The sequence below is a fragment of the Trachypithecus francoisi genome, unplaced genomic scaffold, assembly GCF_009764315.1.
Source record: "Trachypithecus francoisi isolate TF-2019V2 unplaced genomic scaffold, Tfra_2.0 Lachesis_group10, whole genome shotgun sequence".
NCBI lineage: Eukaryota > Metazoa > Chordata > Mammalia > Primates > Cercopithecidae > Trachypithecus > Trachypithecus francoisi.
Genome location: NW_022681455.1, coordinates 130,698,397 through 130,719,298, shown reverse-complemented (window position 1 = coordinate 130,719,298; position 20,902 = coordinate 130,698,397). Strand labels below are relative to the sequence as shown.

The 20,902-nt window shown below is 54.5% G+C and overlaps 1 protein-coding gene across 2 annotated transcripts in view; it reads right to left on the bottom strand.

Moving 5' to 3' along the window:
- SPIRE2 (spire type actin nucleation factor 2) overlaps window positions 1-20,902 on the bottom strand; it is a 41,882-nt gene that overhangs the window by 1,792 nt on the left and 19,188 nt on the right. The window contains exons 3-13 of one of the 2 annotated variants that reach the window (XM_033219442.1): window positions 19,214-19,570; window positions 15,987-16,067; window positions 15,704-15,868; window positions 14,683-14,769; window positions 14,257-14,380; window positions 11,698-11,867; window positions 10,838-11,027; window positions 9,365-9,477; window positions 6,274-6,408; window positions 6,040-6,107; window positions 1,195-1,222 (exon numbers count right to left, since the gene is read on the bottom strand). In XM_033219442.1, the coding sequence (XP_033075333.1) occupies window positions 1,195-1,222; window positions 6,040-6,107; window positions 6,274-6,408; window positions 9,365-9,477; window positions 10,838-11,027; window positions 11,698-11,867; window positions 14,257-14,380; window positions 14,683-14,769; window positions 15,704-15,868; window positions 15,987-16,067; window positions 19,214-19,570 (1,518 nt within the window). The remainder of the gene's footprint in view (window positions 1-1,194; window positions 1,223-6,039; window positions 6,108-6,273; window positions 6,409-9,364; window positions 9,478-10,837; window positions 11,028-11,697; window positions 11,868-14,256; window positions 14,381-14,682; window positions 14,770-15,703; window positions 15,869-15,986; window positions 16,068-19,213; window positions 19,571-20,902) is intronic. The other variant, XR_004439110.1, reaches the window with a different exon arrangement.

The window sequence follows — 20,902 nt, the reverse complement described above, 5'->3', positions numbered from 1 at the left end:
CTCAGTGCTAAGGAACCTCCCCTCCCCAGTCTGGGACCTGTGTGGCAGCCAGAGCTGCCTGGAGAATATTTGTTGTGTCTATGCTCTCCAGTGTCTCCTCTGCCTTTTGTCTGAAGACTGGCACGTGATTCCTGCTTGTTGCTCATCGGCAGGGGCTTCTTAGAGGGCACACACCATCCCTTTTTATACCATACAGATCTACCACCATGCACTGCACATAATCCACATTTAACATGGATGCGGTGGAAGCTTCTCCATTGCCAAGTGGCAGGATATAGAGTAAGACTTTTAAAATAGTGGTAGTAAAAGTCTTGCTTCTGAACTGAGGCCTGAGGGTTAATATATATATATATATATATATATATATATATTTTTTTTTTTTTTAAGACAAGATCTTGCTCTGTTGCCCAGGCTGGAGTGCAGAGGCACAGCCACACTCACTACAGCCTTGAACTTCTGGGCTCAAGAGATCCTCCCACCTCAGCCTCCCAAAGTGCGGGAACAGCAGGCATGAGCCACCACACCTGGCTGGTGACATACTTTTATTTGTATTTTATCTTTTTGAGACAGAGTCTCTGTCACCCAGGCTGGAGTGCAGTGGTGCGGTCATAGCTCACTGTGGCCTCCACCTCCCGGGTTCAAGTAATTCTCATGCCTCAGCCTCCTGAGTAGCTAGGATTACAGGTGCGTGCCACCATGCGCAGCTAATTTTTTTGTATTTTTAGTAGAAATAGGGTTTCACCATGTTGGCCAGGCTGGTCTCAAGTAGTCCGCCAGGCTCATCGGCCTCCCAAAGTGCTGGGATTACAGGTATGAGCCACCATGCCCACCTGACATACTTTTAAATGTTAGGATCCCTTTACCTCTGTGTACCTGCACGTGAGCACACACCCCAACTGCAATAAGGAGCCCCTCCTAAAACACCCAAAAAGTTATAGAATGTAAGAAGGTAGGACTTTTAGAGGGGAAGTGAAGGGTTTTTTGGTACCAGGCTACTAAAGTGGAATGTTTAAAAATAATAACCTATAAAGGTCTTTAAAAACTGCACACTATCTTGGAAAGTATGGGAATGGATTCTGCCTGAAGGGAGATGAATGAGGTGCCTGGTGAGGGCAGCACATCCAACACCTCCAATCAAAGCCAGTGGAGCCCCCATCTACCTAGCTCAGAACCCAGATCCCACATAGTCCTCACCTTTATGCTACAGGAAGTGCAGACAGCTCTGGAAGGGAACAGAGGAAATGCAGTGTCAGCAGGGAGGAAACCCATGAAGAAACAGCTGAGAAACTCGCATTCCAGCCTCCACACATCCCAGTTCAAACCATCCTTGCCTTCTGCTTGATGCTTGGTTACTTCAGTGCTTTATTTTATTCCAAAATCTTGCTTTTCTTTATACTTAGGTATCCACCCAAAATATATGTGCCCCTCAGCATTCTCTTAGGAAGGCTGGCGCCAGGAGTTTTCTCCTACCAAGTTTTCTGTTGCCAAGTGGCAGGATATAGAGTAAGGTTGAAAAATAGTGGTGCTGGGCCAGACGTGGTAGCTTACGCCTGTAATCCCAGCACTTTGGGAGGCCAAGGCAGGTGGATCACCTGAGGTTAGGAGTTCGAGACCAACAAGGTGAAACCCCATTCCTACTAAAAATACAAAAATTAGTTGGGTGTGGCTGCAGGCACCTGTAATCCCAGCTACTTGGGGGGCTGAGACAGGAGAATGGCATGAACCCAGGAAATGGAGGTTGCAGTGAGCTGAGATCACGCCACTGCACTCCAGCCTGGGGGACTGAGCGAGACTCTGTCTCAATAAAAAAAAGAAAAATAGGCCAGGCGCGGTGGCTCAAGCCTGTAATCCCAGCACTTTGGGAGGCCGAGACGGGCGGATCACGAGGTCAGGAGATCGAGACCATCCTGGCTAACACTGTGAAACCCTGTCTCTACTAAAAAATACAAAAAAAAAAAACTAGCTGGGCGAGGTGGCAGGCGCCTGTAGTCCCAGCTACTCGGGAGGCTGAGGCAGGAGAATGGCGTAAACCCGGGAGGCGGAGCTTGCAGTGAGCTGAGATCCAGCCACTGCACTCCAGCCTGGGCGATAGAGCGAGACTCTGTCTCAAAAAAAAAAAAAAAAAAGAAAAATGGTGGTAAAAGTCCCTTTTAAGCAGATTTTTGTTTCTGAACTGAGGCATGATGGGTCACATACTTTTGGAATGTTTAAAAACAAAAACCTATAAGGGTCTTTAAAAACTGCACACTGTCGGCCGGGCACGGTGGCTCATGCCTGTAATCCCAGCACTTTGGGAGGCCAAGGCAGGTGGATCACGAGGTCAGGTGTTCAAGATGGGTCTGGCCAAGATGGTGAAACCCTGTCTCTACTAAAAATACAATAAATTAGCCGGGTGTGGTGGTGGGTGCCTGTAATCCCGGCTACTCGGGAGGCTGAGGCAGAGAATTGCTTGAACCCAGGAGGCAGAAGTTGCAGTGAGCCGAGATCATGCCACTGCACTTCAGCCTGGGTGACAGAAAGAGACTCTGTCTCAAAAAAAAAAAAAAACCTGCACATTGTCTTGGAAAGACATCTAAGATTCCTTCTAAGATGACGCGTAGACATTGGTGTGTGCCTGACACTACTCACCGTAAAAGCACCAAGGAAGCCAGCAGGGCCTCAACTGAGATGCTCAGTTTTAAGCAGTGAGTCAATTTTGTTTTAATCCCTGTATCTGATTTCAAAAATAAATACCTTATGAAAAATTCAAGGCTGGACGTGGTGGCTCATCCCTGTAATCCCAGCACTTTGGGAGGCTGAGTTGGGCGGATCACCTGGGATCACCTGAGGTCGGGAGTTGGAGACCAGCCTGACCAACATGGAGAAACCCCATCTCTACTAAAAATACACAAATAGCCAGGTGTGGTGGCGCACGCCTGTAATCCCAGCTAGTCGAGATTGCGGCATTGCACTCCAGCATGGGGAACAATAGTGAAACTCCGTCTCAAAAAAAAAAAAATTCAAACATGAGAGAATTAAAATTTGGACACTACATCCTCAGAAATGATCCCTGCTAGTAATGGTTTCCATCCTCCAGGCTTTTCCAAGCATATATCAACAGAAATATACATAATCTTACAGATAAAATGAGGTGATTTTTTTTTTCCCAGACAGGGTCTTGCTCTGTCACCCAGGCTGGAGTACAGCGACACCATCATAGCTCACTGCAACCTTGACCTCCTTGGCTCAAGTGATCCTCACACCTCAGCCTCCCAAAGTGCTGGGATTATAGGCATGAGCTATCATACCCAGCCTTACTTTATTTATTTATTTTTTTGAGACAGTCTCCCTCTGTCACCCAGGTTGGAGTGCAGTGCTACTATCTCAGCTCACTGCAAGCTCCACCTCCCAGGTTCAAGCAATTCCTCTGCCTCAGCCTCCCGAGTAGCTGGGACCACAGGCGCCCACCACCACGCCCGGCTATTTTTTTCTATTGTTAGTAGAGACAGGGTTTCACCATGTTGGCCAGTTTGGTCTCAACCTCCAGACCTTGTGATCCACCCGCCTCAGCCTCCCAAAGTGCTGGGATTACAGGTGTGAGCCACCACTCCCGGCCCCAGCCTTACTTTTTTATTCAGTCTGGGAAACTCTAGCTTTTACTTGGGTTGTTTAGATCATTTACAGTTAATGTGACGGCCGGGCGCGGTGGCTCAAGCCTGTAATCCCAGCACTTTGGGAGGCCAAGATGGGCGGATCACGAGGTCAGGAGATCGAGACCATCCTGGCTAACACGGTGAAACCCTGTCTCTACTAAAAAATACAAAAACTAGCCGGGCGAGGTGGCAGGCGCCTGTAGTCCTAGCTACTTGGGAGGCTGAGGCAGGAGAATGGCGTAAACCCCGGAGGCGGAGCTTGCAGTGAGCTGAGATCCAGCCACTGCACTCCAGCCTGGGTGACAGAGCGAGACTCCGTCTCAAAAAAAAAAAAAAAAACAGTTAATGTGATGCTAGATAAGTTGTGTTTAAGTCTGACATCTTGCTATTTGTTTTCTTTTTGACTCATTTCTTTGTTCCCCTTCTTTTCCTACCTTTTTTTGGATTAATTAATTTTTATGGTTCCATCTTATCTCCTTTGTTGGCTTATTAGCTGTAACTGTTTTATTTTAGTGGTTGCTTTAGGACTTACGGTATACATCTTTAACTTATCACAGTCTACCTTTAAGTAATATTTGTATTGCGTATATAACACCTTACTATACTTTATCATAGTGATTCACCTTATCATAGTGAACCTTAAAATAGTGTACTTCTGGCCAGGTGCGGTGGCTCACGCCTGTAATCCCAGCACTTTGGGAGGCCAAGGCGGGTGGATCACGAGGTCAGGAGATCGAGACCATCCTGGCTAACATCGTGAAACCCCGTCTCTACCAAAAAATACAAAAAACTAGCCGGGCGAGGTGCGGGTGCCTGTAGTCCTAGCTACTCGGGAGGCTGAGGCAGGAGAATGGCGTAAACCCCGGAGGCGGAGCTTGCAGTGAGCTGAGATCACGCCACTTCACTCCAGCCTGGGCAACAGAGACTCCATCTCAAAAAAAAAACAAAACTATACTTCCAATTTTCTCCTCTCCCTGGCCTTAATGCTAACTATTGTTATCAACACTACTTATACATGTGTTACAGAACCCACAAATACATTGTAATTAATTTTGTCTTGTTTTTTGCCTGCCTGGTAATCTTTCATTAGATGCCAGACATTGTATCTTGCTGAATACTGCTTTGTTTTTTTGTTTGTTTTTTATTTTTTTTTTTTGAGGCGGAGTCTCGCTCTGTAGCCCGGGCTGGAGTGCAGTGGCCGGATCTCAGCTCACTGCAAGCTCCGCCTCCCGGATTTACGCCATTCTCCTGCCTCAGCCTCCCGAGTAGCTGGGACTACAGGCGTCCGCCACCTTGCCCGGCTAGTTTTTGTATTTTTAGTAGAGACGAGGTTTCACTGTGTTAGCCAGGATGGTCTCGATCTCCTGACCTCATGATCCGCCCGTCTCGGCCTCCCAAAGTGCTGGGATTACAGGCTTGAGCCACCGCGCCCGGCCTTGTTTGTTTTTTAAAAAGTCTTGTTCTTGAGCTTTGTTCTCAGAATCAGTTAAGATATTTGTGAACAGTTTGATCCTTTCAGGTCTTGCTTTTATGATTTATCAGTGAGGCCTGGAGCAACACTCACTTTGGGCTACTTATTCCACATTAGTGAGGCCAGGCCTTCGTGTGCATTCATTCCGGTTACGACATTTCTGGCTGTGGCTGGTGGAAACGGATGTTATTCATTTCTGGCCCTGAGCACTGTTCCTTCAGATCTTTATAACAAGGGAAGGTAAATTTTTTCTGTAAAGGGCCAGAGAATAAACCTTTTAGGCGTGGCTGAGCGAGTAACAAACGGGTATGGCTGTGTTCCAATGAGATTTTACTTGCCAAACAGGCGGAGGACCAGATTTGGCCCATGGCTATAGTTTGTCAATCTCTGCTTTAGGATAAATGTTTTGCAGCCTTCGGTCATTTCCTTCAGAGAGGGGGGCCTTCTCTGAGGCTTTCTCGGTGCAGCCCTCTTCTCTGGAGTTCTGCATGGGGGATTCAAGCTGCTGTGGTCTCCCTGGATTCTCAGCTTTATCTCCTCCATTCGGGGAGTCTGGCGGCTGTGGCTCATGGCCTAGAAGCTCTGCAGGCAATGACTGCGGTGATGGCAGACCTGCCCTGTCCTGTTTCCTTTCTGTTGCCTGCTGTCCAAAGTCTTGAAAAACATTGTTTCATATCCTGTTTGTTCTTGGCTGTGGAAGATGCCTATTACCCCATCTTGGCTGAAACTGGGAGTTGCTTAGCTATTTAAATTTCATTTAATTTAAATAAAATTTAAAATTTAACTCCTCATTCAACTAACGATATTTGTGGACTCATCAGCCATGGAACATGCTAGAACATTCCTGGAGTCACAGGAAGTTCTGGAGGCAGCACTGCCCAGAGGCTGCTCACCTCCTCCTTCCCTTGTGAACTGGCAGCTAAAGGGAAGGCTCACCTCTTGCAGAAGAGACAGGTGGACGGCCATGAGAACAGCGGGAACTTGGCCCGGCAGCAGCAGCAAATCTGTCAGGAAAGACCTGATTAGAGCCCGGCTTTGTCCAAAGCTCCCTGGGTCCTGCCCTGTCCTTGCTGCCCCTCAGGGTTCCCAACCAGATCATGAGCAAACAGTCCTGGGATCCGCCCCCAACGCAGCAGGCAAGAGAGCAGCCCCACATCTAGGCAGCCTCACCTTCCCCTTCTTCAGACTGCTGAAGAGCTCTTTGTTCTGCAAAAACTTCTCCATCTCGGCCTTCACCAGCACACGGCGCACGTCCATCACCTCTTCCACGGTCAGTGCAAGGCTCTCCACGGGGTGGCTGAACTCCTGGGGAACGGGGCAAGGGGCTGTGCTCACTTGGCCTCAGGCAGAAAGTATTCCATGCAGGAGTCTCCCCCAGCTTGCTCTCCTTCCCTGAGGACCCTCACACCTTCCTGGCCTCAGCCTAAACAAGCCCTCAACCTTCTAAAACACTTGTCCATCAGCCATCCATCCCCATGTCTTTGATGAGGCGCTGCTGCTGCAGGCTAGGCCTCCCATGACCAGCGGCCCCTGCCAGCCAGCCCAGCCTTCACTGGCCACGCTCCACACACACTCCCCTCAGCCCATGTTTGTTCAAGGTGTCCCTCCCTGCAAATGCACTTTGGGCGGATCCACACCAGCCAGAGTCCATCTCAAATCCTCCCTCCCTGAGCAGCTGATGTCCTCTCATCCAGAAGGTCCAGGAGCCTCCAACAAACCACCTCACTCCTGGGGCCCAGCTTGTATCTACCCATCTGCACTCAGCACACCTCCTGTGTCCTGACCACCGATTCCTGGGGCCACATTATGATGAGTGTGTCCTGTTTTTGCCTCCTTGTGCTTGGCATAGAACTTGACACCTGATCTCTCTAAGCCTCAGTTTTCTCTTCTGTAAAATGGGGCTGGATTTCAGCTCCATCGAGATGACTCATGCCGGCATTGCGTCGGCAGTGTCAGTCATTACTCTGCCGAGGCAGGTGGGCACCATCTATGAAGGTGCCACACACAGATGGAGTTGGACCATGTTTTCTGCTTTGGATTTGCAGTGGGTTATCCTGTCTAGAGCTGGGAACACACGCTCCTGTCTGGCACTGAGGGGAGCTGAGGCCCTTGTATTTGTTCCTCACTCTGACCTGAGGCACCCAGGGCTTTGGGCTTCTGTTGCCAGTTGCCTGATGGTGTTGTTTCCAGCTGAACAGTTCACCTGAGATGTCACAGATGTTACACCAACAACGTCCGTGGCCAGGAGACCTCACGTCGGGTGCAGAGAACAGCTGCCTGCTCCCCAGGTGAGGCTGTGAGCCCAGGGCAGATGGAAGGCCAGGTTCTGTGATGCTCAGTAGCCCCCCTTCAGAAAGCCCTTCTGAGACTTCAGAGCTAAAGAACCACTCATGTGACCTGTGGTCACCTTAAATGTGTCCTCTAATTCCTTAAGAAGTGGGCTTTCGGCCGTGCGCGGTGGCTCAAGCCTGTAATCCCAGCACTTTGGGAGGCCGAGACGGGCGGATCACGAGGTCAGGAGATCGAGACCATCCTGGCTAACACGGTGAAACCCCGTCTCTACTAAAAATACAAAAACTAGCCGGGCGAGGTGGCGGGCGCCTGTAGTCTCAGCTACTCGGGAGGCTGAGGCAGGAGAATGGCGTAAACCCGGGAGGCGGAGCTTGCAGTGAGCTGAGATTCGGCCACTGCACTCCAGCCTGGGTGACAGAGCGAGACTCTGTCTCAAAAAAAACAAAACAAAACAAACAAACAAAAAAAACCAGAAGTGGGCCTTCATTCCCTCCCTCCCCTTGAGAATAGGCTGGACTTAGTGACTCACTCCTAATGAGTTGAGACAACATGGCACTTCTGGACTTGGTCACAAATACTCAGTGGCTTTCACTGTGGTCACTCTTGAACCACATGCTCTGGGGGATGCCAGCCGCCACCCTGTGGAGATCGCCAAGCAGCCCCGAGAGAGGCCTGTATACACAGCAGGGGACTCGCGTCTCCTGCTCACAGCTGGCTAAGGACGCCACTTCAAGTGGTTCTTCCAGCCACCATTTGAGCCTTCAGTCGAGCCTGCAGCCCCCACTGCCATCCTAACTGCAGCCTCACGAAAGACCCTGGGCCGGAGCTACACAGCGAAGACACTTCCGGAGTCCCAACCCTCAGAAACTGTGTGAGATAATACATGTTTGTTATTTTAAGATGCTACATTGTGAGGTAACTTTTGATGCAGTGATATATAGCTAATCCTAGACTAATGAGGCAAGCCCTGCGTTTCGCTGGGGGATACGAACAGTGCCTTGCGTTTATATAAGGCTCATAGTTCTGAAAGCATTTTAACATCTGTTCTCATCTGAGCCTCTTGATAAAACCTCAAATAGTGACAGCAACCACAGCGTTCACATCCCTCCAACACCTGCATGCTGCCAGCGTGGCCCACGGCCGCACACTCCCCTTCCCTCAGTTGATTAAATCATACACTAGAACTCAGGTCTACGTGGCCTCAAGATGTCAGCAAAGGTGAGCTCCTCACAATTACAGGTCAGATATGAAACCGAGGGGAGAGGGGCTGAGCAGTACCCTGGCGGCGTCACGGCCAGAGTCAAGGTCGCGACCCAGTGAAGCCCCCTCACACTGACCTCCAGGCACACAGGGCGCGCAGGTTCGCGGTCTGCCCTAACCCCACACTGAACCCTTCAATTAGGGACGTCCCTTGCAAGGTGGCTCCAGGCTCCGGGGTCGCAGTGCCGTTCGGCCCCAGCAGGCGGCAGCAGAGACCACTGCCGCAGGCAGCAGCTCCGCCACTGGTGCCCCGAAGACCTTCAGACCACGACCCCCAGGCTGGCGCTCGAACCACGCCCCCAAGACAGGCGCTCAGACCCGCCCTCCCAGACAGGCGCTCAGACCACGCCCCCCAGACAGGTGCTCAGACCACAATCCCCAGACAGGCGCTCACACCACGCCCCCTAGACAGGTGCTCAGACCACAGTCCCCAGACAGGTGCTCAGACCAGAATCCCCAGATAGGTGCTCACACCACGCCCCCCAGACAGGCGCTCAGACCACAGTCCCCAGACAGGCGCTCAGACCACAGTCCCCAGACTGGTGCTCAGACCACGTCCCCCAGACAGGTGCTCAGACCACGCCTCCCAGACAACGCTCAGACTATGCCTCAGGCAGAGCCTCAGTACTGAACACCTGGCTGGCAGCGGGAAGGTGGGCGCAAAGACACCTCCTGGGTCGCCCTGGATGACGATTGCACCCTCACTCACCAGCCACAGGTGTTTGGCATCGGGGGTCATGGAGGCCTCGGGTCTGTCCCCCGAGGAGTCCCGGTTGCTGAGTAGGGGGTGGCTGGGGTCAGAGACGCTCGCGGGACAGGTACCTGGGGGAGAGCAGAGGCTCCGTCAGGACTGCCTGACAGGAACTGTGGTAAGGAGGACTGTGCAGAGGGGATGACAGAGATTGTGGAGGGCTCCAGGGGAACCAAGCAAAAGGTCAAGTGGAGAAGCAGCCACGCACTAGCTACACAGGTAATTCTAGCACTTAGGAGGCCAAGGCGGGTGGAACCTTGAGCCCAGGAGCTCAAGACCACCCTGGGCAACGTAGTAAGACCCTCATCTCTAGAGAAAAATATAAAAGTTAGCCAGGCGTTGTGGAGCACGTTGGTAGTCCTAGCTACTCAGGAGGCTGAGGCGGGCAGAATGCTTGAGCCCAGGATGTCAAGGCTGCAGTGAGCTATAATGGTGCCTCTGCACTCCAGCCCAGGCACCAGAGCAAGACCTTGTCTCAAAAAGAAGAAAAGAGTGAAGAGTGTGGCTTCTACATTGGGACTTTTGTTGGGGCCCATGTGATATAGAGGGTCCACAGGACCCCCGAAGGGTCCCTGTGTCTGAGCCCCAGAACGAGCTGGCGTGGGCAGTCCCACAGCACCAGTGAGGCAGACTATAGATGGGTGGGGCAGGACCTTCCTCCCACAGTCCACACCTCACACTGGTGCTGGGGGTCGACCTCCCTCCCTCCAACAGCTCCAAGAGGCTGAGGCACAGCTCCAGGTGGGGGAGACCTAGGTTAAGCGAGAGGTTTGGAACTGGCCTGGCCTGGACCTCTTAACATTGGGAAGGGAGCCATAACCACCAAACGCGATTGTCCCAAGACTCTGGCCTCGCAGGCAGACAAGGAGGCCTGGCCGTGCCTGGTGGGATGTGGTGGGTGGGGTGACAAGAACCCTGAGTTGCAAGGGCTCTCTGTAAAGTTCAACTCTCACGATGGTAGGAGCAGCCCTGTACAGCCAGCAAGAATCGTTCTGTGCTCAGCAGCGCAAAAAGCAGTTGAAGGAACCATGGCACAGGTTCCAGAGCCATGTGCTGCAAACCCAGCTGGTTCACTATGGACACACTGCTCCTTCTCAGAGGACTAGAAGGGGTATCACTCATCAGCTCATCTAGTTAGCTATCTTTCTATATCCCAATGTTAATAATAATTATGTCTAGGTAATAGAATCATGAGAATTATTTTTAAATATTAAAAAATATTTTTACAATAAATATGCATTACTTAATAAGAAGTTCTCAAGTTAAAGGGAGATGCCTGCCTGAGGTGGTGCCCTCTTGCAGGCATGAGCTCCCTGGGTCCCTGGGAGCTGCCTGCTCAGGAAGATGTGGGCTGAGGTGGAGGGATGGGTGCCCACAGGATGGGTCAGGGCGGGGGCGAAGGGGGGTACGGGGGTGGGAAGCAGCACTTGCCCTGGTCTCGGGAGCTGGGCCTCCACACACGTGCGCTGCCAGCTCGGGGCCGTGGTGGCTCCGTCCCTCCTGGGGGCTGGGTGGCCAACTGCAGGCCGGAGGCCACCTCACTTCGGAGCTGGGCCAGGTCATGCTCTGAGAAGGAGCGGTCCCGTTTCAGCGTCACCTCCCCACACGGAGACTCTTCTTCCTGTGGACATACCAGACATGGCCCTGCCCTAACAGTGCCCACCAGTGCCTCCTGCCCACGCCTGGACCGAAGCAAAGGACCCAGGGGTGCCGCTGGGTCTGCTGCGATGTGGGGCAGCCTGCACCCACTTCCCAGCCTGCCCGCCTCTGGGCAGTTCATGGCAAGCACCCTAATAACCAAGCCCTTCCCCAAAGCCTTCTGGAAAGTCCTGGAAATTGACAGGTCTAGTGTCAGATGGAGGCAGAGCCCTCTGGGATGGCCCCCAACAAGGCCATCACCAGCCCTTCTGTGAAGAGAGAAGCATTCCATTCACAGGGCAGCCCGGGTGGGCAGGGGACCTCGCTGGGACCACGTTTTCACATCAACTAGTGGGGGGCTCAGTTTCCTGGGCCTGAGACAGCGGTGCACTTCTGCTGTCAGCCTTCCATCGTCTATGGGAGGAGGCAGCCCAGGCCCTCTCCCAGAGTCACCCTTCTGAGCGGCCAAGATGGCAGGGTCCCCGAGCCCCACAGGCCTCCTCCTAGGGCAGGACGTCCGTTTCAAGGGAGGGCCCCTGGACAGGGGACACCACACTCGCTGCTGCCCTCCAGCTTCGCTGAGCCCTTCTCACTTCCTTGGCCCCCATCCTCCCATTCCTGGTCTCTTTTCAGGAATACTCATGGGTTCTGACCTCAGACGTGTTCATTTCTTCCATCTCGGCCAAGGTGGGCGCCTTGAGCAGCACACGGGGCCGCGGGCGCTGGGCGCTGCCCCCAGCATCTGTGACTGACAGGTTGATGCAGGAGGTGGACTTGGCATCTCCAGAGCAGGCGTTGAGGATGCAGGGCAGAGACCCAAACCCTGGGGAGATGGGAGCCAAGCAGGACGGGCCAGTGAACGGGGAGATGGCAGGCAGGAGCTGACAGCTTTGTGTGCACCAGCTGGCTAAATTCCCTGACTTTGCAGAAGGGGAAACTGAGGGCTAGTCAGCCATTTAAAAAAATGAGGAACTAGGCTGGGCGCGGTGGCTCACGCCTGTAATCCCAGCTACTCAGCAGGCTGAGGCAGGATAATCACTTGAACCCGGGAGGCGGAAGTCACAGTGAGCCGAGATTGTGCCACTGCACTCCAGCCTGGGGGACAGAGCAAGACTCTATCTTAAAAAAAAAAAATGGGCCGGGCGCGGTGGCTCAAGCCTGTAATCCCAGCACTTTGGGAGGCCGAGACGGGCGGATCACGAGGTCAGGAGATCGAGACCATCCTGGCGAACACGGTGAAACCCCGTCTCTACTAAAAATACAAAAAACTAGCCGGGCGAGATGGCGGGCGCCTGTAGTCCCAGCTACTCGGGAGGCTGAGGCAGGAGAATGGCGTAAACCCGGGAGGCGGAGCTTGCAGTGAGCTGAGATCCGGCCACTGCACTCCAGCCTGGGCGACAGAGCAAGACTCCGTCTCAACAAAAAAAAAAAAAAAAAAAAAAATGAACTCCAGCCTAGAGATCTGCCTAGTGTCTCAGAGGCAGAGCAGATGTAAGATTGGAGTTTGCCATCTCATGTAAGGAATGGTGCAGCACCGAAGGCTCTCAGTGACCTTTCACAAGGAGAATTAGGTCTCAGACATTTGAACAAATGCCTGTCTTGGGGCCGGGCGCGGTGGTTCATGCCTGTCATCCCAGCACTTTGGGAGGCCGCGGCAGGCGGATCACCTGAGGTCGAGAGTTTGAGACCAGCCTGGCCAACATGGTGAAACCTTGTCTCTACTAAAAATACAAAATTAGCCAGGCATGGTGGCAGGTGCCTGTAATCCCAGCTACTCAGGAGGCGGAGGCAGGAGAATCACTTGAACCCAGGAGGCAGAGGCTGTGGTGAGTTGAGATCACGTCACTGCACTCCAGCCTGGGCAACAAGAGCAAAGCTCCGTCTCAAAAAAAAAAAAAAGAAAAGAAAAGAAAAACATTTTAAAAGTTTGCTTTTATTCTATTTTTCTTCTAAATGCTGAAATATGTCATACTATTCTAAACTATGTAGACTGGCAAATACACGTCAAGTCCAGGATAACAGGGTATAAGATCATGTTAGGCGAGGTGGCTCACACCTATAATCCCAGCACCTTGGGAAGCTAAGGCAGAAGGATCACTTGAGCCCACAAGTTCAACACCAGCCTGGGCAACAGAGCAAGACCGTGTCTCTACAAAAACACAAAAATTAGCTGGGCGTGGTGGTGCATGCCTGTCGTCCCAGCTACTCGAGAGGCTGAGGTGGGAGGATCGCTTGAGCTTGAGAGGTTGAGGCTGCGTGAGCTATATTGGTGCCACTGCACTCCAGCCGGGGTGACAGGGTGAGACCCTGTCTCAAAAAGAAAAAAAAAAAGACATAGGAAACTCCAATGGCCTTGTAAAGTTTTTAACGAGATGCATAAAAAGTGATTTTTTTTTTTTTTTTGAAACTAGGTCTCACTCTGTCACCCAGTCTAGAGGGCAGTGGTACAATCATGGCTCACTGCAGCATCAAGCTCTCAGGCTCAAGCAATCCTCCCACCTCAGCCCCTGGAGTACCTGGGATTACAGCCATGTGCCACCACACCTGGCTAATTTTTCTTTGAAATTTTTGGCAGAGATGAGGTCTCACTATATTGCCCAGGTTGGTCTTGAACTCCTGGACTCAAGCAATCCTCCTGCCTCAGCATCCCAAAGTGCTGGGATTACAAGGCGTGAGCTACTGAGCCCAGCCTCAAAATTTCTTATTTTTGGCTAGGTGCAGTGGTTCACACCTGTAATGCCAGCATTTTGGGAGGCCGAGGTGGGCAGTTCGCTTGAGCCCAGGAGTTTGTGTCCAGCCTGGCCAATAGGGTAAAACCCTGTCTCTACTAAAACTACAAAAAAAAAAAAAAAAAAAATTTGTCGGGCGTGGTGGTGCATGCCCAGCTACCCAGAAGGCTGAGGCATGAGAATCGTTCGAACCTGGGAGGCGGAGGGTGCAGTGAGCCGAGGTCGCGCCACTGCACTCCAGCCTGGGCAACAGAGCGAGACTCCATCTCAAACAAATATATACATATTATTTTAATTGTTTAATTTTTTTATCCCCAAGTAATCTGAGTTTCAAAAGCCTCAAAAATTAAGATGTTCTGTGTCTTCCATGGGTTCAGGCACCCTCAGGGAAATGCCACCTTCCAATGTGCAACCTGACCAGGGGAATGGGAGGCCCCACCAGGGGCACAGGGGTCTCTCTTCTCCTGCCATCCCCTCGCTCACCACGGGCAGCCCAGCCCTCGCCCCGCACTGGGCGCAGCCTCCGCTCCTGCTTGATCTCCTCCAGGATCTTCTCATGCAGGGACCTCTGCTTCGGTGGCAATGGGCGCAGCCGCCTCTCAGAGACCTGCAGTGGGGAAGCAAGCCATGACGGGACCCACTCTGGAGTCGGAAGAGCCGGCCAGGCCCACCCGGAGGGAGTGCTGCTTCTGGGGGCTCTGCATGCACCTGGGGTGGGGTGGACATGGTTCACATGGCCCCTTCCCAGAAAGAGGGCCCAGGGCCACACAGCCCCAGGCTGGCCCACAGGCAAGAGGAAGCCAGCCCGCCTCACTCATGACGCAGACGCGCTGGGACACCTCCCAGGCTGGCCACAGGACAGCACCAGGCCCCGGGCGGCCCCTGAAGAGGAGGAGGCTGGGGCAGCACCTGCTTCAGTGGAGGCCGTGAGCGGATGAAGTCCAGGATGAGCTCGTGAGCGTCCTTCTTCACCCGGGGCGGGATGTCCCCATCCACCTGCGGGGAGGATGGCTGATCTGAGGCCCTGCAGGGACCGTCTGCTAGAGCAGGGGGACTGGGAGAGGCTCACTCAGCCCAAGGACAGCCTGGTCTTCACACCTACCCATCCTCCCACTCTCAGCTCGTGGGGACCCAGCTGCTTCCCTAGTAAGCGCACGGCAGACCCACAGGCCATGCTCTGGGCGGCCACAGCATCCACGGTCTGACATGTCCCCTCCTGGCTGCCCCAGTCTCCAGCACCTGGGACTCATCTGGAGGTGGGGTGGGGTGGCACACACCTCACAGGGGCATCATAAGAGCCATGCCAGCGCATCCTAAGGGCTCAATGAGTTTTGTTAAAGCAAAAATATCCTACAGCCAGGCCAGGCAGGTGGCTCACGCCTGTAATCCCAGCACTTCAGGAGGCCGAGGCAGGCAGATCACAAGGTCAGGAGATTGAAACCATCTTGGCTAACACAGGGAAACCCCGTCTCTACTAAAAACACAAAAAATTAGTTGGGCGTGGTGGCGGGCACCTGTAGTCCCAGTAACTTGGGAGGCTGAGGCAGGAGAATCGCTTGAACCCAGGGGGTGGAACTTGCAATGAGCCGAGATCATGCCACTGCATTCTAGCCTGGGCGACAGAGTGACTCCGTCTCAAAAAAGAAAAAGAAAAAAAAATCCTACAGCCTTGGCTCTTGTGGCCTCCAGGGGCCACCCCTGGTCCTATAGAACCTTCTGCACTTCCCATTTCCCTGCCTGGTCACTGTCCCTGAAGTGATACCGAGCTGTGGGAATTGGGGCCACATCTCCCTAATCCATATTCTACCGCCCAGTACCCAGCACAGAGAGCAGGGACTCTGGGCCCCTCTTCGGGGTGGGCTGCCCAACAGCCAGGCTGCCCCTCCGCGGCCGCCCCACTGGCCACGACCTCCGCGGCCGCCCCGCTCACCATGACCTTGCGGAGCTTGTAGTTCCGGGCCCGGATGTCCTGCATTAGCATCTCGAAGGGTGTGAGCTGGAACTCGGTGGGGAGGGGGTTGAACTCCTGCTCCTGCACCTTCTTCAGCTTCACTCCGTGGCGGAGCTCCCGCATGAGCTGAACCCACAGCCGGGCCTGGGCCCCGGGGAAAGAGACCAGCTCTCAGCCCCAGGTAAGGCTCCACGGCCCTCCAGGCAGAGACCCCGGCAGGCTGGGCTGCGTAGTGGCCCGGTCAGGCAGGAGCGAGCCTTACCCAGTCTGTGTGACCCAGGCTGTCCAGCTCTGCCTGTGGCGTCTCCACCTGCGGCTCGTCCTCCCGAAGCTTCTGCAGCATCTGTGACCACACACGCTCGTTAGTCCAGGGCAGGGACGAGAATGGCGGGCGCAGGACAGGCCCCGTGCGTCAGAGACACAGTCACGTCACGGGGCTCCACTCAACCAGCCGGAAAAGAGACGAGTGGGCATTTTGGCCCAGGCTTCAGGATTCGAAAAGGTATCTGGGAAAACCGAGTCATCGCCACAGGTGGCAGACACAGGTGTGGAGGCTCCACTCTCCCCGTTTCGTTTAGCTCTCAGTTCACACGGCGCTTCCTCAGGTGGGCCACGCACCCTGCCGTCCCCCTGGGCCCCTGCAGCTGCTCTAGGTCCCAGCCTGGCCTCTACGCTGAGCTGCTTCTCTGAGCAGCGTCTGGGGCTCGGGGCAGTGTGGCACAGGCCAGTTTTTGTGTGTGGCTTGAGTGAAGGGACACATGGTGGAAGGTGGATGGGAGGGTGGATGAGCTGCTGCCCAGCAAGTGCAGGGAAACAGACATGGGTACGTACTTCGTGAACTGGGGAAGGTGCCAACCCTGTGGTGAGGGCCTGTTTGGGAAGCGCTCTGCGCTGAGAACGTGGGAAGAAGGTGCAGCACCTGCTGCCTGGGTCACGCACGATCTCGGTGGCACAGAGCATCTGCTCTCACGGAGTCCCAACCCTAGAGAAGCACCTGCCCTTTGGCACAGCCCCCACAACCAAGACAGAAGCGGTCACCTGGCTCCTGCCCCAGGGACCTGCCACACTGCTTTGGGACACTCCCTGGGCAGCACAAGGTGTGAGTCTGCCCACAGGCCTCATGTATGCCAGCCCAGGGCAAAGGGCACACAGGGTGGCACTCCTGTCCTTCCTGGAACAGCTGTACCTATTCCTAAGCAGGCCGCTCCCGGCCAAAATGCCAGCAGACACAGCGACACCCCATGGAGTAACCGCTCTCTCACTTCGTCCCACCACAAACTCCCCAAACTTCGCCTCGGTCAACTGCCTGCATGCAGAGCCGTTTCCTCCTAAAGAAAGAGCTTCCTGGCCGGGCACAGTGGCTCACAGCTGTAACCCCAGCACTCTGGGAGGCCAAAGTGGGAGGGTCACTTGAGTCCAAGAGTTTGAGACCAGCCTGGGTAATATAGTAAGACCCTGTCTCCGGCCGGGCGCGGTGGCTCAAGCCTGTAATCCCAGCACTTTGGGAGGCCAAGACGGGCGGATCACGAGGTCAGGAGATCAAGACCATCCTGGCTAACATGGTGAAACCCCGTCTCTACTAAAAAATACAAAAAAATTAGCCGGCGAGGTGGCGGGCGCCTGTAGTCCCAGCTACTTGGGAGGCTGAGGCAGGAGAATGGCGTGAACCTGGGAGGCAGAGCTTGCAGTGAGCTGAGATCCGGCCATAGCACTCCAGCCTGGGCGGCAGAGCGAGGCTCCGTCTCAAAAAAAAAAAAAAAAAAAAAAAAAAAGACCCTGTCTCTAAGAAAAGAATAAAAGAGCTTTCATTGTCTCAGTAAGAAACTGATCTGAGCAGCAGAAAACAGCCTGATCAGAGACAGAGACACAACAGCATGAGGACCATCTGCTAATTGTGGGGAACGTTAGAAGAATGTCCCAGGAGGCCAAGGGGGAGCTGAGAGGGAGGGCGGAAGATGGCCATGGGATCTACGGGGTGAGAGAGAGGACAGAAGATGGAGCATGGGATCTGGGGGATGAGAAGGAAGGCGGAAGATGGACCATGGGATCCAGGGGGTGAGAGAGAGGGCAGAAGATGGGCCATGGGATCTGGGGGATCAGGGGAGAGCGAAGATGAACCATGGGATCCAGGAGCTGAGGGGAAGGACGGAAGATGGAACATGGGATCTGGGGGTGGGGAGAGAGCCGTCCAACCGTGGCGCACGCTTGGGCTGCAGATGAGGCCAAGCAGCTCATGCTGCTGCCCGGTGTCAAAATCACCTGCTAAGGCTCAGAGGGCCAGGAACCTTTCTTGGTTAGAGGACAAGAGAGACACAGCATCATAAAGGGTCAGGGAGGAATGAAGGACCAGCATCAGTTAACTTTGAAAACATCTTCTGCCACCGAGGCAAGAAGGAATCCCCTGCCTCTCCAAGGCCTGGCTTTCTCCTCTGTGAGATGCTGATGGGAGAAAAGGCAGAGTCCACATGTGCAGAGACCCCATGATACAGAAACACACCAGCTCCCTTGGGGCAGCAGCCGTGCCCAGGGAGAGGCTGGCAGAGTCAGAGAGGGATGGTCGAGTCCACGGAGAGGTAGGAGGCCCAGGGGAGAACTCTGGCTTGGGAGCCATGTCGGAGCCAGCACTGGCCAACTCTTGCTTTGTGGCTTTGGGCAGCGGTCCCAGCCTCCAAGCCTGCACCTGCTCAGCTGTCAAATGGTCCCTCCAGCTGTAAGGGGCAGGAGAGTGAGGCTGGGTTGTCACAAGACCAGCAGGTGGGTTTTCCCACCCAAAGCTCCAAGCAAGTCACTGAGCCTTTCTGTGGTTCCTGAGTATAGAGGGGCCACCTTTGGCATCATATATCAGAAGGAACCAGGGCCTGGAGAGGCTGGTGGGGAGGCAGGAGGAAGGATGCCCTCTTGCAGATGTACAGGAGCACAATGGGTGCCGGGACAGGATAACAACTTAGAGGCAACAGGAGAGAGCAGTTGGGGAAGGGGCTGAGCCCACCGTTTAACTTCTCTGGTAAGAAGCAAGTGTGAGGCCCAGCGCGGTGGCTCATGCCTGTAATCCCAGCACTTTGGGAGGCCGAGGCAGACAGATCACCTGAGGTCAGGAGTTCAAGACTAGCTTGGCCAACATGGTGAAATCCTGTCTCTACTACCAGGTGTGGTGGTGTGTGCCTGTAATCCCAGCTACTTGGGAGGCTGTGGCAGGAGAACTGCTTGAACCTGGGAGGTGGAGGTTGCACTGAGCCGAGATCCAGCCACCGCCCCTCCAGCCTGGGTGACAGAGTGAGACCCTGTCTCAAAACAAAACAAAAAAACAAAAAACAAAACAGAAAAACAAGGAAGTGTGAGGGTTAAGTGGGAATACATAACGCCAGCGGCAGTCGCACGGAGGACCTGACTTTCTGTCCACCAAGAGCTCGGCCTTGCCAGTCCCCTCCCACACGCAGGCACCTCCTTGGCCCCCCGGACCCTCCACGGTCGCCCCCACGCACCGCTCACCTCCTTGGCCTCCCGGACCCTGGCCAGGAAGGCCCGCAGCTCCAGAGTCTCCACGAAGAGCGCGCGGCACACAGCCTGGTAATGCGCCTGGGCGCCCCGGGGGTCGGTCAGCCGCGCCGCGCACAGCCGCATGGCCTGGGCAAAGGTGCGCACACTGCGGGGGACGCCCTCGGCCTCCTCCTCCTCCTCGGGACCTCCGTAGCCCTCATCCGCGGCACCGCAGCCGCTGTCCTCGCTGTCGTTGTTGGCCATGAGGTCGATGAGCCGCTCCAGCTGCGGGCTGAGTTCGCGCTCCTCGCTCTCGTCCAGCCCCCAGTCCAGCGCGCGGTAGATGGCGAAGCCCAGGGACTGCACGGTCTGCGGGACAAGGGCGCGGTCACCGGGCGGTACTGCAGGGGGGTGGGCGGGGAGGCGCGGAGGGGAGAAGGCAGCTGGTGGGTGTAGAGGGCCCAGCACCCGGCCAGGGAGACAGCAGCTGTCGGTCCGGAGACTAAGGCACAAGCAAGATATGAACCAGATAAAAAGGATGTGCCCGGGCGGGCACAGTGGCTCACGCCTGTAATCCCAGCACTTTGGGAGGCCCAGGCGGGCGGATCACGAGATCAGGAGTTCAAGACCAGCCTGACCAACATGATGAAACCCCGTCTCTACTAAAAATATGAAAATTAGCCAGGCGTGGTGGTGCGCGCCTGTAATCCCAGCTACTTGGGAGGTTGAGGCAGGAGAATCGCTTGAACCTGGGAGACGGAGGTTGCAGTGAGCCGAGATCAGGCCTCTGCACTCCAGCCTGGGTGACAGAACAAGACCCTGTCTCAAAAAAAAAAAAAAAAATTGAAGTTTTTTAAAAAGCACATTAAAAATCAGTGAAGCTTCACAGTAGAGACCTGATTTCCATAATCTACCACAAAGGGCACCCGTGCGCCTGTGGAGTGACCTGGCGGGGGGCCCACATGCGCCGACTTCGGGACCCACAAGCCCAGGTGGCCCCCCGGTGGTCAGGTCTGCTAGGACAGGGAGGCAGAGGCAGCACAGCTGGACACGGGAGGTCGATGGCAACTACAAGGATATTCTAAGTTGCACTGCACTGTGTTCCATATCTTAAAGGGTTCTTCTCATAGTTTCCCTTTACAAGAAAGATCCACACACAAACACAACTACAGCACTCCTTAGGTCAGATGCTGTGCCCGGCCCAGCACAGCACGTACCAACCTCACCTCCAGCCACACTGACGTAGGGACAGGGACAGAGGCGTGGAGAGGTCGGTCCCCTTGACCACAGTCTCAACTGGCCAAGCTGGATCAGGACAGGAGTGCTGCTCATGGCCCCTCTCTCAGCTCTGTGCCACGCTGCCAGGGTGGGGGGCCATGGTGTGGCAGATCGAACCACACCTCCCCCAGGCACTGTCCACTTCCTGGGGCCACTTTGCCTCAGCGGCCCTGCAGGGAGGCCCTTTGGTCTCTCATTTACTGTATACTCCCCTCCCACCCACTGCTGGGAGCCCAGAAAGCCTGAACCTGAGCCTGCAGCAAAAAAGTCACAGAAGGCCCCGGAACCTGCCTCGTCTGTCCTGCGGAAACACTGCAAAAGGTCCTAGAACCTGTCTAGTCTGTCCTGTAGAAATGCCGCAAAAGGCCCTGGAACCTGCCTTGTCTGTCCTGCGGAAACACTGCAAAAGGCTCTAGAACCTGT